This window comes from Oncorhynchus keta, chromosome 18, assembly GCF_023373465.1.
Source record: "Oncorhynchus keta strain PuntledgeMale-10-30-2019 chromosome 18, Oket_V2, whole genome shotgun sequence".
Classification (NCBI taxonomy): domain Eukaryota; kingdom Metazoa; phylum Chordata; class Actinopteri; order Salmoniformes; family Salmonidae; genus Oncorhynchus; species Oncorhynchus keta.
In genome coordinates this window covers 13,327,572-13,342,543 of record NC_068438.1, presented here as the reverse complement: position 1 = coordinate 13,342,543, position 14,972 = coordinate 13,327,572, and the positions used below count along the sequence as shown (strand labels likewise).

General features: G+C 43.8%; 1 protein-coding gene across 4 annotated transcripts in view; it reads left to right on the top strand.

Moving 5' to 3' along the window:
* The first annotated feature begins 179 nt into the window (after positions 1 to 179).
* LOC118397310 (MAP/microtubule affinity-regulating kinase 4-like) overlaps positions 180 to 14,972 on the top strand; it is a 55,721-nt gene continuing 40,928 nt past the window's right edge. Inside the window, exons 1-2 of one of the 4 annotated variants that reach the window (XM_035791942.2) lie at positions 182 to 887; positions 1,027 to 1,224. In XM_035791942.2, the coding sequence (XP_035647835.1) occupies positions 1,177 to 1,224 (48 nt within the window). In that variant the 5' untranslated portion in view covers positions 182 to 887; positions 1,027 to 1,176. Of the gene's footprint in view, positions 1,225 to 14,972 lie in introns of all 4 variants that reach the window. The other 3 variants (XM_035791943.2, XM_035791944.2, XM_052467430.1) reach the window with 3 other exon arrangements.

Sequence of the window (14,972 nt, the reverse complement as noted above, 5' to 3'; positions counted from 1 at the left end):
ATAGGGCGCTGTCACCCCTGTTGTCAAATGCCCAAAAGATGCTGTCTGCAGTGTCAAGTGATGACATTACTGTACAGAGTATTGCTTGCCAACGTGGTTGGCGTGTGGTTTGTGCTGGTAACTGCTGTTCTACCGATGAATGAATGGGGAAATTGTCTCTTTAAGAACATGGGGGAAGGGTGTGTTACTGAGCCTCCGACGCAGCCCTGCCTATTATTTTGCTTGACGTTCTTCCTTCTTGCTCTTATCACACAGTTTGGGAATGTCTTTTTATGTAGGCAAATGTTACAACTGATAGTAATGAAGGATATCTGCAAGAATCCAAGATAAATAATTTTTCGAACGTTGATTATTATTCGACGGCTACTTTTTCGGAAGTGGTCCATCGCGAACAGAAAGAGAAAGGGGGTAACTGTATATTCGCCGATGCTTTATCCGCAATTGTCATGTCGTTGTATTGTTTCTGTTGACGGTTAATTATTAAATAATCAACTATGAAATGCTGGTTGACAATTAGTCTTAAGTCGTTCAGTGTTTTGCCTTGGGAGTGGTTGGTTTTGCGAGCATCATTTGGCACCCCCCAAAAAAATACATATTTCTCAACGACAGACATCCCCCCATGGTCGTGGTACGCGCAGACTACCTGACCTATGTTTTTAGTTTTGCCAATTGTTTTTATTGGATATAACAAACTTCTGTGTTCCGGACATACACCCACAGGCATCACTGGACCACACATAATTGCTTTCTAAAACATATTTTTAGTATAGTAATGGTGCGATAGTTAGAATAAACCCATTTTGGTTTCATTTTATTTCCATAATGAAGCACAGCATTGATGCCTTTCTTCACATGAAGAATCAGCCAAACATGAAGTGGATAGCCTAGTAAGTAGGCTATTCAGACCGTTTTCTAGACAATTGTCTGTATAATTTCGTGTTCGGTGCTGCCCTTTTACAATAAAAATGAGTATTGTTTGAGGATAAAATTCTGTCTCACTGCTCTCGAACCTGGGGTTGCCGGTAGGATTGGCGTCTATTGCCTTTGAACACTGGCTAGGCGGTGGAGCGGCCAATGTCGACTGTTATCCTCGGTAGAATACAACGTTAATCCTGTACATACCTACATACAAACCAAGTTGGCATTTAGTCTGATAGAAAGGATACCTCAGGGACAATGACTTCTCGTGCAGCACTACCTGGGAACGATCGGAAATCGGACCTCGTAAGTATTTAATACATTTTACTGTCTTATATAAGCTTTTGTTTATGTCAGACAGTCATGTGAATTACACCCTATAAATGGAAACAGTGGCATAGAATCAAGCAAGGTGACAAGTTAACGTATTAAAAAACGACAGGAAGATGCATAAAGCCGATACAATCATTATTGATTGATGGGGGAAGGCTTTCTGTAGCCTATTTGCACTGCTGTTAAAACCATCATTAATTCACTCTGTACATTTTGTTCAAGTGAACAGAATAACCCATAATACATCATTTTGAGAGAGCACATTCTGTCCCTATAAAATCTGGAAATCAATAATGATACAACTGTAACACTGTCATACCAGTATGTAATAATATGTCAATTCAATGTGAAACAAATGTGGCCGAGCTAATGCAGTGGCAGGTTTGTATACAGTCTCTCAGGCACATATGTCACTTTGGTTTCAATGTCTATGTTTCACACATTTTTTTTAAAGGAATGCTGAAAAGAGGACATTTTGTTAATCGCCATCGAAAAGCTCTTTACCTCTTCTAATTCCCATCAATCATGAAGGGGATGTTTGGCTTGAGTCTAGTCTGCTCAGTACAGTATCATTGTAGAATAACAGAGCTTAAAGGGACAAGTAGCTCACCCGTTTTGCACAGACCTCCTGTACGGATGACTGGCATTTGAAGCTAGGCAGTTTTATCTGTTTATTGACAGTGATCCTCGGCCAGACACTCAGAAGAAGTGTGACAATCCACCCAGTATTTTGATCAAAACATTGGACAGGCCCCAGTTTATTTCTTTATTTACGTAGACGAACAATAGCTAAATAGACAATTCTATTAGGCCACGCCCACATAACATATTACGTTCTATTGTCTGCTGATTGTTGTTGCTTTTATTTGTTGATCACCCTCTGCTACAATAAATAACCATTCAAATCCTATATCTAAGCAGGTCTCACATTATCAGGGCACTGACTTGGTCCTTCCTGGAAGGAGTGGCAAACAATAGTGACACCCTAAAAGGCAGATATATTCACAACAAAAATGCATTTGAGTTGAATTAGTTAACAAAGCATCATTGACAGGTGGATATACAGAGGGGGATAGGGTCTGTCTCACCATGCTGTGCCCACCCATCCATAGTATTAGGGCATGGCAAGATGTTTGTTGATTGGTGGGCTGTAGGGCTATATTAGGATAATATTATGGTACTACACAATAGATGGCCTGAGCTTACATTGTTTTTCTCAAATATATATGTAAAGAAAAGGCATAGAAATCTTCGAGACATTCATGAAGCAGGTCATGCTTGTTGTCCTTTTCAGAAAGGACAGACTTCCAGAAGGACTTCCATTCACATCAAGTGACAATACGAGAGTAAATATTTGATACCATGATTCTCTTAATTACAACCACTTTATGCTCACTTCAAGGAATACAAAACAGAGTATTGTGTGAAAGCCTATGTTGTTCCGAATGACTGTGTGATCTCGCTCTCCCTGGAGGATGTGAGTAAAACTTTTAAACAGGTTAACACTCGCAAGGCTGCTGGGCCAGATGGAATAACAGGGCGTTTTCTCAAAGCATGCGCAGACCAGTTGGCAAGTGTCTTCAAGGACATTTTCAATCTAACCTTGTCTGTAGTCTGTAATCCCAACATGTTTCAATCTGACCACCATTGTCACTGTTCCCAAGAACTCCAAGGTAACCTGCCTAACCTGCCTATATTACTTTTAAAGGCTGGTCATGACACACATCAAGACCATCATCCCAGACAAAAGCATTATTACTATTATTTTTTAAATTTACCCCCTTATCATGGTATCCAATTGTTAGTAATTACTATCTTGTCTCATCGCTACAACTCCCATACGAGCTCGGAAGAGACGAAGGTTGAAAGCCATGCGTCCTCCGAAACACAACCCAACCAAGCCGCACTGCTTCTTTAACACAGCGCGCAGCCAACCCGGAAGCCAGCCGCACCAATGCCAGCCGCACCAACCTGGTTAGCGTGCACTGCACCCGGCCCACCACAGGAGTCACTGGTGCGCGATGAGACAAGGATATCCCTACCGGCCAAACCCTACCTAACACGACGCTAGGCCAATTGTGCGTCGTCCCACGGACCTCCCAGTCGCGGCCGCTGCGACAGAGCCTGGGCACGAACCCAGACCCAGTGCCCTAGACCACTGCACCACCCAGGAGGCCCCGACAAAAGCATTATTATATAGGTGGATATATCAGAGAAGAATAGGGTCTGTCTCATCCCAGACACCGACCCACTCCCAATTCGCATAGCGCCCCAACAGATCCTCAGATGACGCAATCTCAATTACACTTCACACTGCCCTCTCCCACCTGGACAAGAGGGGAAATAACTATGTGAGAATGCTGTTGATAGACTACAGCTCAGTATTCAACACCGTGGGTCCCCTCCAAGCTCATCACAAAGCTGGGGACCCAGGGACTGAACACCTTCCTCTTTAACTAGATCATGGACTTCCTGACGGGAAGGCCCCAGGTGGTGAGGGTAGGCAACAACACCTCTGCCATGACAACAACCTCTCCCTCAACGTCAGACCAAGGAGCTAATCATGGACTACAGGAGAAAGAGGGGAGCGCACACCCCCATCCTCATCGACGGGGCTGTAGTGAAGCGGGTCGAGAGCTTCAAGTTCCTTGGTGTCCACATCACTAAGGACTTGACAGGGAACACACACACCCACAGTTGTGAAGAGGGCACTACAGCGCCTTTCCCCCCTCAGGAGGCTAAAAAGATTTCGCATGGATCCTCGGATCCCTACAGCTGCACCATCGAGAGCATCTTTGCCTCACTGCATCACAGCTTGGTATAGAAAATGAACCACCCTTGACCACAAAGTGCTACAGATGGTGGTGCGGACAGTCCAATACATCACTGGAGCAGAGCTCCTTGCCATCCATGACCTTTATATCAGGCGGTGTCCCAGCCATCCAAGCCATAGACGATTTACTCTGCAACCAGCCGGCAAATGGTACCAGAGCATTGGCTCTCAGAACAACAGGCTCCGAGACTGCATCTAGCCCCAAGCCATAAGACTGCTGAAAAGCCATAAGACTGCTAAACACACACGCACGCACGCACGCACGCACGCACGCACACACACACACACACACACACACACACACACACACACACACACACATACATACAGGCACTTTTAGACTCATCATTTGCTGCTGCTACTCTGTTCTTTATTTTACTTTTATTATTATTTATCCTGATGCCTCGTCACTTTACCCTGCCTTCATGTGCATATCTAGCTCAAATACCTCGTACCCCTGCACATTGATCTGGTCTTGCTACTCCCTGTATAATCCTCCATTCTTGTGTATTTTATTCCTCTTGTGTTAATATTTTTATTTGTCTTATATTTTTTAGTTCTGCATCATTGGGAAGGGCTTGGTAGCAAACCTTTCACAGTTAAGTCTACACCTGTTGTATTTGGCGCATGTGACAATAATCTTTTATTTGATTTGACTTAAATATTGTCATTGTGACACTGCTAAACTATTTATTATTTTTTTATATATATATTTTTTTACGTTTACCCCTTTTTCTCCCCAATTTCGTGATATCCAAGTGGTAGTTACAGTCTTGTCCCATCGCCGCAACTCCCCTACAGACTCAGGAGAGGCGAAGGTCGAGAGCCATGCGTCCCCCAAAACACAACCCTGCCAAGCCACACTGCTTCTTGATATACTGCAAGCTTAACCAGGAAGTCAGCCACACTAATGTTTTGGAGGAAACACCGTCCAGCTGGCGATCGAGGTCAGCTTTCAGGTGCTTGGCCTGCCACAAGGAGTCACTACAGCACGATGGGACAAGAAAATCCCGGCCGGCCAAACCATCCCCAAACCCAGACGACGCTGGTCCGATTGTGCGCCGCCTCATGGGTCTCACGGTCGCGGCCCGCTGCGATACAGCTTGGGATCGAACCTGGGTCTGTAGTGATGCCACACTGTTAAACTGGATTACCTTTACAGCACAGATAATCAAATGAGCAGACTCCTCTCATCACACCTAATGTTTTTGATATGGTCAAAATGTTTCTGCACTGAGACAATACTATACTATTCTATCCCCAAATGAACATCTTAAAGTTTCAATGCAGATGTTTTTAATCTCCATATCAAATCATTTTTTGGGTAAAAATTAAGTACCTTACTGTGATTGTTTTGAATTACAATAGTCAAAAAGAAACACAAATAGCTTCTTAGCAAAGAGCAATTTCTCATTCATGAATTTTGATAGAACTGTCTGTGAGTGGTTTGTGGGGAAGGGATAACTGAAAACTAGCTCTTATTGGCAGAGTGGTTTGGAACTCTCTTTCATATGATTAACTCATCTATTAACTAGTTTACCACATGGTGATGTCACCAGGCAGGCCAACACTTGATCCCAGCAAAACAGGCTGAAATTTTAGACAGACGTTTCAAACAGCTCTTACGCTAAAAGGGCATTATCATTTTCACAGATTCACAGTGTTATTCCAACCTCATAGTGTGGGTATATACATTACACAGGAAAAACATTTGGTATGCTGCACTGGCCGTTTAACAAAAAACACATGTTGGTGGTCCTTTATGTGACAGAAATGTTGCAGGCCAGGGATGAAAATGATTTTAGATTGTATCGTCTTCCTCGGTCTCGTTCCCTGGGACAGCCTGGGAGTGTGTGGGACAGCCTGAGACAGCCTGGGACAGCCTGGGGGTGTGTGGGAGAGTGAAAACGCGTTGTATGAAGGGTGACGTAGTGTATCAGGATGTGTGTAAAGTAGGGTGGGATGGGGCTTCAACATGTTTTTAAGATTTTGGTAAATCATTGTCAACAACAAATCAGACCTGTGAGGCTGTTGGCCTAAAATGCGGAATTTCTTGAACAGGGCTGAGAGTAGCATATTTGGCTCAGTTGATTCAACCACAATTTTCAATACCCACATTAGTTTTTCTGCTAGAATAGATAATAGGCCTACACAGTAAATAGACTACTGACCAGAAGATGACATGATGTTAACTCCAGGTGGGGTTTCACTTTGTTGTGCCCTTATGTGAGACATCTACCTATATCCTTGTACATCAATCTATGTAAGCCTAATCAATGTAAATCCATGTCTGTAAAGCAAAGGAATTTGGTATGTAGGGCAGGCTAATGATGCTTATTCAAAGGCATATTATCTCCCTATCATCATAACTTGAATAATGAACCTAACAACACACATGGTGGCACACATTAGTCATCCAGATTTGAGATTTGCATAATCGCAGTCGCTTCGCACCTCCCGCTCCAGCACGTCCCAGGGATCCAAGTCGTTTTGAGTCAGGCGACTAATGCTGTCTTCGGGCGGGTACAGTTTCGCACCCCCCTGCATTGTGACATCCTCTGTATGCCCCTCTTCTCTCGCTTCTATCAGCACCATCTGGTAGAGGGACCATTACTCTCACTCTCCAGTTGCCCAGCCAGTCCCATGAATGGAGACCATGTAGGCCCCCGTTTCTGTTGTTTTGATCAGTACCTTTACTTCCCTTTATACATTTCTTATCCAGCTCAGCTTTCATATATACAGAGAACGTTCAATATTGTGAACAAACTTTTAGTCATACATTTAGCATATAAATGTTTTGTTTTATTGACCTGTCAATAGTTTGTCCCCTTTGCAAATAATTCACCAGCCTCTATAATGTAACCACATGCAGGTCTGAATGAATTAACAGGTTTTTCTTGGTGGCACAGAACAAAGCCATTGTGTGGCCTTGGATTGATGGATTCATGATTTGGATGTCTACATGAAAAGGACTCCTGGAATCCCATTGAAGATATGCAGGTCACATAGGATTGTTCAGTCTATTGATTTGCATTGAACAGTACCTTGTACAATGGTGGGCTATAGTTGACCTGCTCATCTTGTTAAAGATGACTATCGTCTAGTAGAAATTAACTTGATTTACTCCCATTTATATGACCAAGTAAGCCTAAGTATCAGGCTAGCTTTGGTTGTGTTGAACTGGTTTAGTTGGAAAGCTGTCAGGACAGGAGTCTATGTAAATTGCTTCAAGAACATTTGCACACAGCTCCCTGCTCTGTTACGTAACTGCTGCATTCTGGTGTCACTTTACCTGTGTGTCTCCAGGTCTGAGTGTGGGCTGTGTGGGGCTGGGCAATATATTGCAAAGACCGGTATACTGGTATGGATCCACATTTTTACAATACCATCTAATTAAGGTATTTTGATACAGTGCTAAATAAATGCAAAGTTCTACAAATTGGACTACATCACTGTCACTTTTGTCCTAATTTGGTTGAGTATAAAACCATCAGAACCGAGAAAGACCAATAAAATCCCTTGTGTGTGGCCTTTCTAGTGTCATGCATTACTCATAAAGCCTATTAAGATCTTTTAATATTCCGAAAAATTAAAATACCCTCAAATACCGCCATACGTGAAAAATATTGTGATATGATATTTTGTCCATATTGTCCAGCCCGAGCTAACTAGGTTACCTAGTGATGCATAATATGCTGACCCGACCAGACGCGTCACTTGTGCCAGCGTAGCAAAATACATTTACACATACAGGTTATTCAATCATTGCACCCACAATGCTCGCGAGCGTCTGCGTAGCCAGGCGCTAAAATAGAACTTGGTTCTATTTGTGACGCTCGACGCGCTGCAAGTCCCGCCTCTCCCATCTCCTCATTGGTTTTTAGGAGCATATACTCATGTGGATGATTGAAAGCTTAACATAGGTTAAACTCCGGTAGGTTGTGGCATTTCAAGAAAAATAACAACCCAATGTTTATATCCCAGGACAAATGAGCTAGCAACAGCAAGCTAACTAGCTACATTTCCATAAATGTTTAATGCTTTTTGACCTGTCCCCAAATTAATATAATTGGTTCTGAGTTTGTTTTGATATTTCAATCTGCGTGTTGTGATTGCATCTGGTGTGGGGGGGGGGAAAAATAACGCATGCACGTGGTCTGGTCAGCATGTAAGACATCTATTCCACCTGGGCCTACTGTCGCTTTCCAGAGCGACTAGGCTACGCTAGAGCATTCCACTCCTGTGTTCGACTGCTACATTTTCATTGAGTTTGAAATAGATTTCAGCTGGATGAATTGAGTGAACATTACAGAAGTGTCACATTCAAGTCAAAAGGTTGTCTGTTGGGTGAACTGTTTCAATTTCCACAACTGAAGGGTCACTGTGAAATTGAGCATTGTCTGGATTTAGAAAAAAGGAATGGCCTTTTTGTGGAAAGATTCTTCACCTAAAGTTCATAATAACAAATGATTTAATCTGGATGAATGATTATTGGAAAATGTAAGATTCGGTCCTCATTGAAGACACTAGGCTTGTAACTGTTGATATAGATGGTAGAGTGATTAGTCCTAGTTTAATATATGCCTAGTTTCATTTTTTTCTTTTATAGGGGACTCATAGAATATGGTAGGATCTATCCTATTTACATAAACCTACTCAGTCTCACTGCACGGTCCTGCTTGTCCTCCCCTGGCCTCGATGGTAAGCATCTGTTGATGTTGGAAACGTCTTCAGTAGAAGGTCAGATAGGCATGTGTTCCATGCGACTCCTGTGTGGGGTTATGACCAGAGCACAATTGCAAAAGTTGAGCAATATGGTAGGCTTACAGTGATAGGCCAGTCTCGTGACAGCGTTTTGTTCTGTGAGCAAAGCATCCGGTTCCACACGTTGCATACTGTAGTAAAATGAACCTTCCTATTGAAGGCTAATGGCCCTGTCTCTCTGAGTCAGTGCTCCTGTGTTCTTGCTGGTGTTTAGGCTGTTTCTTATGGCAGTGTTGTATAGATGATCTGTGTAGGCTGTGCAGTGCACTGTAAGTGGCTTTGGATAAGAGCATCAGTTAAATTCATTTCAGGATTCTCAGTTGCATTGATTAGAGAACCTGACTGAGCAGACTGTGTGTTTGGTTTGTGTGTCGGATGAGAGAAAAAGAGACGGATATCTGACACAGCGAGAAATAAGGCAACATAAATAAGCAGAAGTGCTTGCTGGTAGAGTTCAGTTCTCTCTTTTCATCTGTCTCTGTTGATGTGTGTTTGTGTTACTAGCACGTGCCTATGTGGGGGATTATTAGACCTGTTGCAATGGAAAATTCACTTCAAGGGAAGGAATCCCCAAACCTGTCACCTAATACATCATGAACAGATTTGTATCTGTAATTTGCTTAGTTTGTATAGAAGCTTATCCTATGAGAGATTTGAAAGTGGGATTGTGTGTGCGGCCATTTTGTTTTGAACGCATTTGTTGAAGTAGTACTGAATGTGGAGGCTTCAGGCACTCCTCAGAGGCAGATTGTTATGTTATTCAAGTTTGACCCTCATTCTCTTCTGTTCTTCATACAAGTACTTTTGGGAAAGACTTCCCACCTCTTCTTGTGCTGAGATATACTTAGGATTGAATTATCCTGATGATAGCTTGAGAGGTTATTCTAGTATTATATTGGTTAGGGTACAAGCCCCGAGGGTATGGACCTTTCCTGCTGTAGTGTTCTTTGCCGTTAGCACATGGTCTTCACATTTCAAGGTTTTGTTTGGGCTTCTCATCTGACGCCAAGGTGAGACGTGTGCTGTGAACAACACTGGCTGCAGTGCCTGTGTGCGTCTAGTGTTCTGGAGCCATTATCCGCAGTGGCTTCTCAGGTCTGTTGCTCATGGTTCTGGTAAAACCCCAGTGGTAGTTTACCGACTGGACTGACTGAGGAGAGTACATTCAGTCATGAGTCATGCTGTAGAATTCACTGGCAGGCAGCAGAGCAGACTGTCTGGGACACCCAGAGAATAGAGCATGTTAGGTCATTGCTGCAAACTAATCTGCCCTCAACCAACACAACGGTGTTTGCCAAAAGATCAGTCAATGCTCTGGATTAACGGCAAAGCAGGTTTTGTGTGAAAATGTACTGACATGTAACTGCTGTGGAACTAAAAGTTATTGATGGGGATTGATACGGGCAGAATAAACTATAGTTCACTAGCTCAGTCTGATTTATGCACGACAGAGCAAAAGATCTGTCAATGTATCTACTACCTTGGTGCCAGTGAGTAAAGTAGCCTAATATTGGTTCAGTCAGGTTCCCTAATGCAGCTGCCTGCCAGTGAATATTGGGATATATGTTTTGGCCAAAAATAATCAACATTTTTGGATGCTGTCATATTCACACTGTTTTTTACCAAGCTGGATTTCCTTGTCAGCCAGTCCAGGAAACACTGCACAGTTTGATGATGTGACAACGTTGCATGTCACCGTGCTCTTCAGGACAGTAAGTGACGCTGGCTAGTGTCAGAACTTCCTGTTGCCCAAGTCCTCTTCGATGGGTGCTAGAGAGGCTATATTTCAAGCATTTATGAACAGAGACATTCCAACCATCCACATTGGTAAGAGAGACATAGATTTTGTCATTGGTAACAATTTATATGCCATCATATTTTTCTTGAGGTTACAGTGAGATCATACTCTATGGACAGATCCAGTCTGAGTGAAACACCCATCACAGGCAGAGAGAGTAAGTCTGAGAGGGGGTTATGGGGTGGGGGGCATTGTGCAAAGACGGAATGCGTGGTGGCGGGATGGTGTAATCCTGACCAATCATCATCCCTCCCCACCCACGTCAGGCAAACTGCACAGCAAAGCTTAGCAGGATGCCTCCTATTGTTTTATTATGCCGCACACTATCCATGTGATCAGAGGCGAACATCCAGCCTTACTCAAAGACGGAAGTGGTTCACATTTGTTTACAGTGTTATGCCCATAGACACAGATGGTACAGATTGCCATGTAGCCTATCCGAATGATTTATACATGTTAGCACTCATGCTAAGGCTTTTATTGGCCTGTATGCATTTCTTGTAGGTTGCCACACTGACCTAATATCTCAGGGCTGCCCTCACCTTGCCCAGTGATGCACAGGAAACTGAGTGTACCTCCAGGCTGCCATCATATGACTGGGTCTGGACTACTTTCCTCTGAGGGAGGTGAAGCCTTGAGCCTGAAATTCTTTCTCTATTTTACCAGGACATGGTTGAGAGCGACAGAACTTAGACTAGACACAGGTATAGACACAGGTATAGCATACTTGTTGGGTGTACTGGTGTTCATGTCACTTCCTGTTGATGTAGTTGTGGGCTATGACACGACCTGTATCTCCTATCTACTTGACTATGACTAATTCTCTTTTGACCCAGCAGCACCTTCCATTTATTTCAGCTGGTTGAATGTTATTTTGTGGAACATTTGAGATTCTATCCATTCCCTATTGTTTACTGTCTCGGTTTTCATGTGGTGAAGGAGAGTCAGACCAAACTGCAGCGTGTATATTGCGATCCATGTTTAATCACACAACGTAAACACGAATAAACACAAACACTACAAAACAATAAACAAAACCAAAAACAGCCTATACTTGTGTCAACTAACACAGCACAAGGACATCAAGACACTCCGGCCAAGCACCCACAATACAACCAAAGAATATGGCTGCCTAAATATGGTTCCCAATCAGAGACAACGATAAACACCTGCCTCTGATTGAGAACCACTTCAGACAGCCATAGACTAACCTAGAACACCCCACTAAGCTACAATCCCACTATCTACACACCACATACAAAAACCCATGTCACACCCTGGCCTGACCAAATACATGAAGAAAAACTCAAAATACTACGACCAGGGCGTGACATTTACACTCAAACAGATCCAGTCACTTGTCTTTTGTTGTTGACGTTTTTGTTGTTGTTCAGTTTCACCTCCAAGACTTGTCTGTGACCCTACTCTGTTGGACTGCTACAACATGCATCCTACATTGTTTCATTAGAAAAGGTGTGGATTGAAACAATGGACAGTTTGGTTTTAGGACAACGGTGCAGAAAGATGTCCTAGCTTGGATATCAAGATGCGATTTTGTTTTATTGGGGTTAGAGTATCCCCAGCCGCCCTACGCCAAATGTTTCTCTAGTCTTGCCCCACCCACCTTTCCAGTCTCTCTATGTATGTATCAGCGACACCATCTCGTACTCAGCCCTCTGCCCTCAGCCTTCATCCCTCTATCTGAATGCATTGGCGTGGCAATCGGACGGAGAGAGAGAATCGATGGGATCTCCTTGAAAGGGGAAAATGGAAAGGGGCGGGGGAAAGAGAGAAACCCAGATTGTGAGGTTGGCTGAAAATGAGAGAAATATACCAACACTAGACAAAAGATGTTTGGGCTCGGGTGTGGAGAGGAGAGGGAGCCAAATTGATTTGTTTTTTGGGGAGGGGGAGATGAAGGGGAGGAGGCTGACTTGAGGGCTTGTCACACCCAGCGGGATAGGGATGCAGGCAGGGACAATGGAGCCCGGTTAGAGATGATGCCCAATAGGAGCTCTCCTCCTTCCCTTGGGAGCGAACGAGCGAGGGACACGACATGGGAACAGGTGGATGAGAGGAGTGATAAACCAGACTGGTTGAGGGGGATGGGGGGGTTGAAAGGGCTCTGCCAAGAGTAGTCTGATGCAGCACCAAGTGCTCTATTTCACCTGATGTGCTGATCTGGGGTTAAGGCTTGTGCGCTTGCTTGTACATTGCACATTTATGGTTGTGTGAGTTGGTGTCTCTGCGTGTTTGTGTTCTTTAAAAAAAAAGTTTACTGCAACTCCCCAACGGGCTCGGGAAGGGCAAAGATCGAGCCATGCGTCCTACGAAACATTACCTGCCAAACTGCGCTTATTAACACCCGCTTAACCCGGAAGCCAGCTGCACCAATGTGTCAGAGGAAACACCGTTCAGCTGACGACTGAAGTCATTCTGCAGGCGCCCGGCCCACCACAAGGAGTTGCTAGAGCGCGATGAGCCAAGTAAAGCCCCTCCGGCTAAACCCCCCCCCCTAACCCGGATGATGCTGGGCCAACTGTGCGCCGCCCCATGAAACTCCCGGTCACGGCCGGTAATGACGTGTGTGTTTTAAAGAAAGACAGTTGGTCTCAGTCAGGCAGCGGGATCTCTCTTGGGAATGAGTGTGCACTATTCTGTCGGAAGGTTATACACTATGCCTTCCCTGTGCTAGCCTGGCTGTGGTCTGAAGCTGGGAACTGGTTGTGCTTGGGGATACTGATGAGATTTTGGGCCTCACCCCGCTTGCATCTGGCTTTTTAATCTCACGTCTATCTCTCTGGGTGCATTGAATAGTCCTTTGCATTGAATAGTCCTTTGAGGCAATTTAAAGTTCCTAATGCCTTAAGTGACCTGGGCGTTTTTGACAGGTAGCAAGGAAAACCGCTTTCAGATTTATTGAATGATCAAGGGAAGGACGCTCTATTAGTCCTTACCTACGTTAGTTTGCCAAGGATGAAGAGGAGTATTCTTTGCGGAAGCTTTGTTGATTAATGTCATCATAGCTCCGTCTAAATATAATGTCGTGGTTTGACTGTTTAAACTAATTTCGGGATGTTCGCTGAAACGTTGGCGTAACACGATTTATATACCACAAAATCATAATTATCTTCATTATAGTGAGTTCCTCTGGATACATGGTCAAATGTTACTTCATTCATGATTTATATTTCAGTTTACAGACATCAGAGTGAACGAGGAGTAAATGAGGACGGTTTGATTCATTCAAACGCAATCCTCTTCTCACTTTTCCTTTTCCCACCCACGTTACCTTGAACACTGTGATCTTTTCAAATGAGATCAAGGTAAAATCACTAGGAAAGGAGAAAGGTCACATCTTAGAAACCACCCAAATGCACCCCTCTTCTGCCCTATTCCATTAGGGGCCCTATATGTCCCTTCCCTCACCACACCTCACCTAAATTATTCAGTTGATGAAAAATATTTTAACCTTGTCCCTCCACTTGTCCCTTCCCTCCTCCCTCTCTTTTTCTTAATTCACCTGCATTGGCACTGTATCCTAAAGTCATTAGTGACACCACGTTGTAAAGTGTAATCTCTCTGAAATGACACTGTTGCTTCAGGAACACCATGCTGTGACTCTTATCCAAACTTTTGTCAAAATGTCGATAGTTATTTGAAATGATTCTAATAAATGCTGTCATAGATTGTGTTATCCAAACTCTCCATTTATGCTTTGTTGACTTGGAACATGCTCCGATGGGTAACCCAACGAGCCAGGGCTCTGTGTAGGAGGAATGTTGAGCCGTCATGTCGCGTTGGCGTGTGGACGCAGCTTGCCGTGCGCTACAGTGTGGTGTCGAGCATTCCAGAGCAGATCGATTAGGAGATGCCAAATTGGGCCACGACACTCGTTTCTATTTTATGACCTGAGGAGCATGCGTGTGAAGAATGCCAGCAATGCGGGGTGGAATGAGATTAGCTGCCTTCCTTGGCTTCCACAGGCCTCATGAGCCACTGCTAACCCATATGTGTTAATGTGCTAGCAAGCTTGGCGCTACTCAGTATTTACTATCAGCCCAATAGCGTTCTCTAATCCCATCAACAGGTTTTTCTCAACCGACACTGATGCATTACTCATGGCCACTCAACAATCCACATGAACAATTCCATTACACAAAACCATTACAAATGTTGCCTTTGGTAGTTTCAGATGTGTAGACATTTGGGGGTTCTAGATCACCAGAATTTCTTAGATGATGTGTGCTTAAATCACTTGTATGTGTTCTAGAATCATCTATTGGCCCAGAATGTGATTTCACGCCATTGATGTCAAGATGCGAT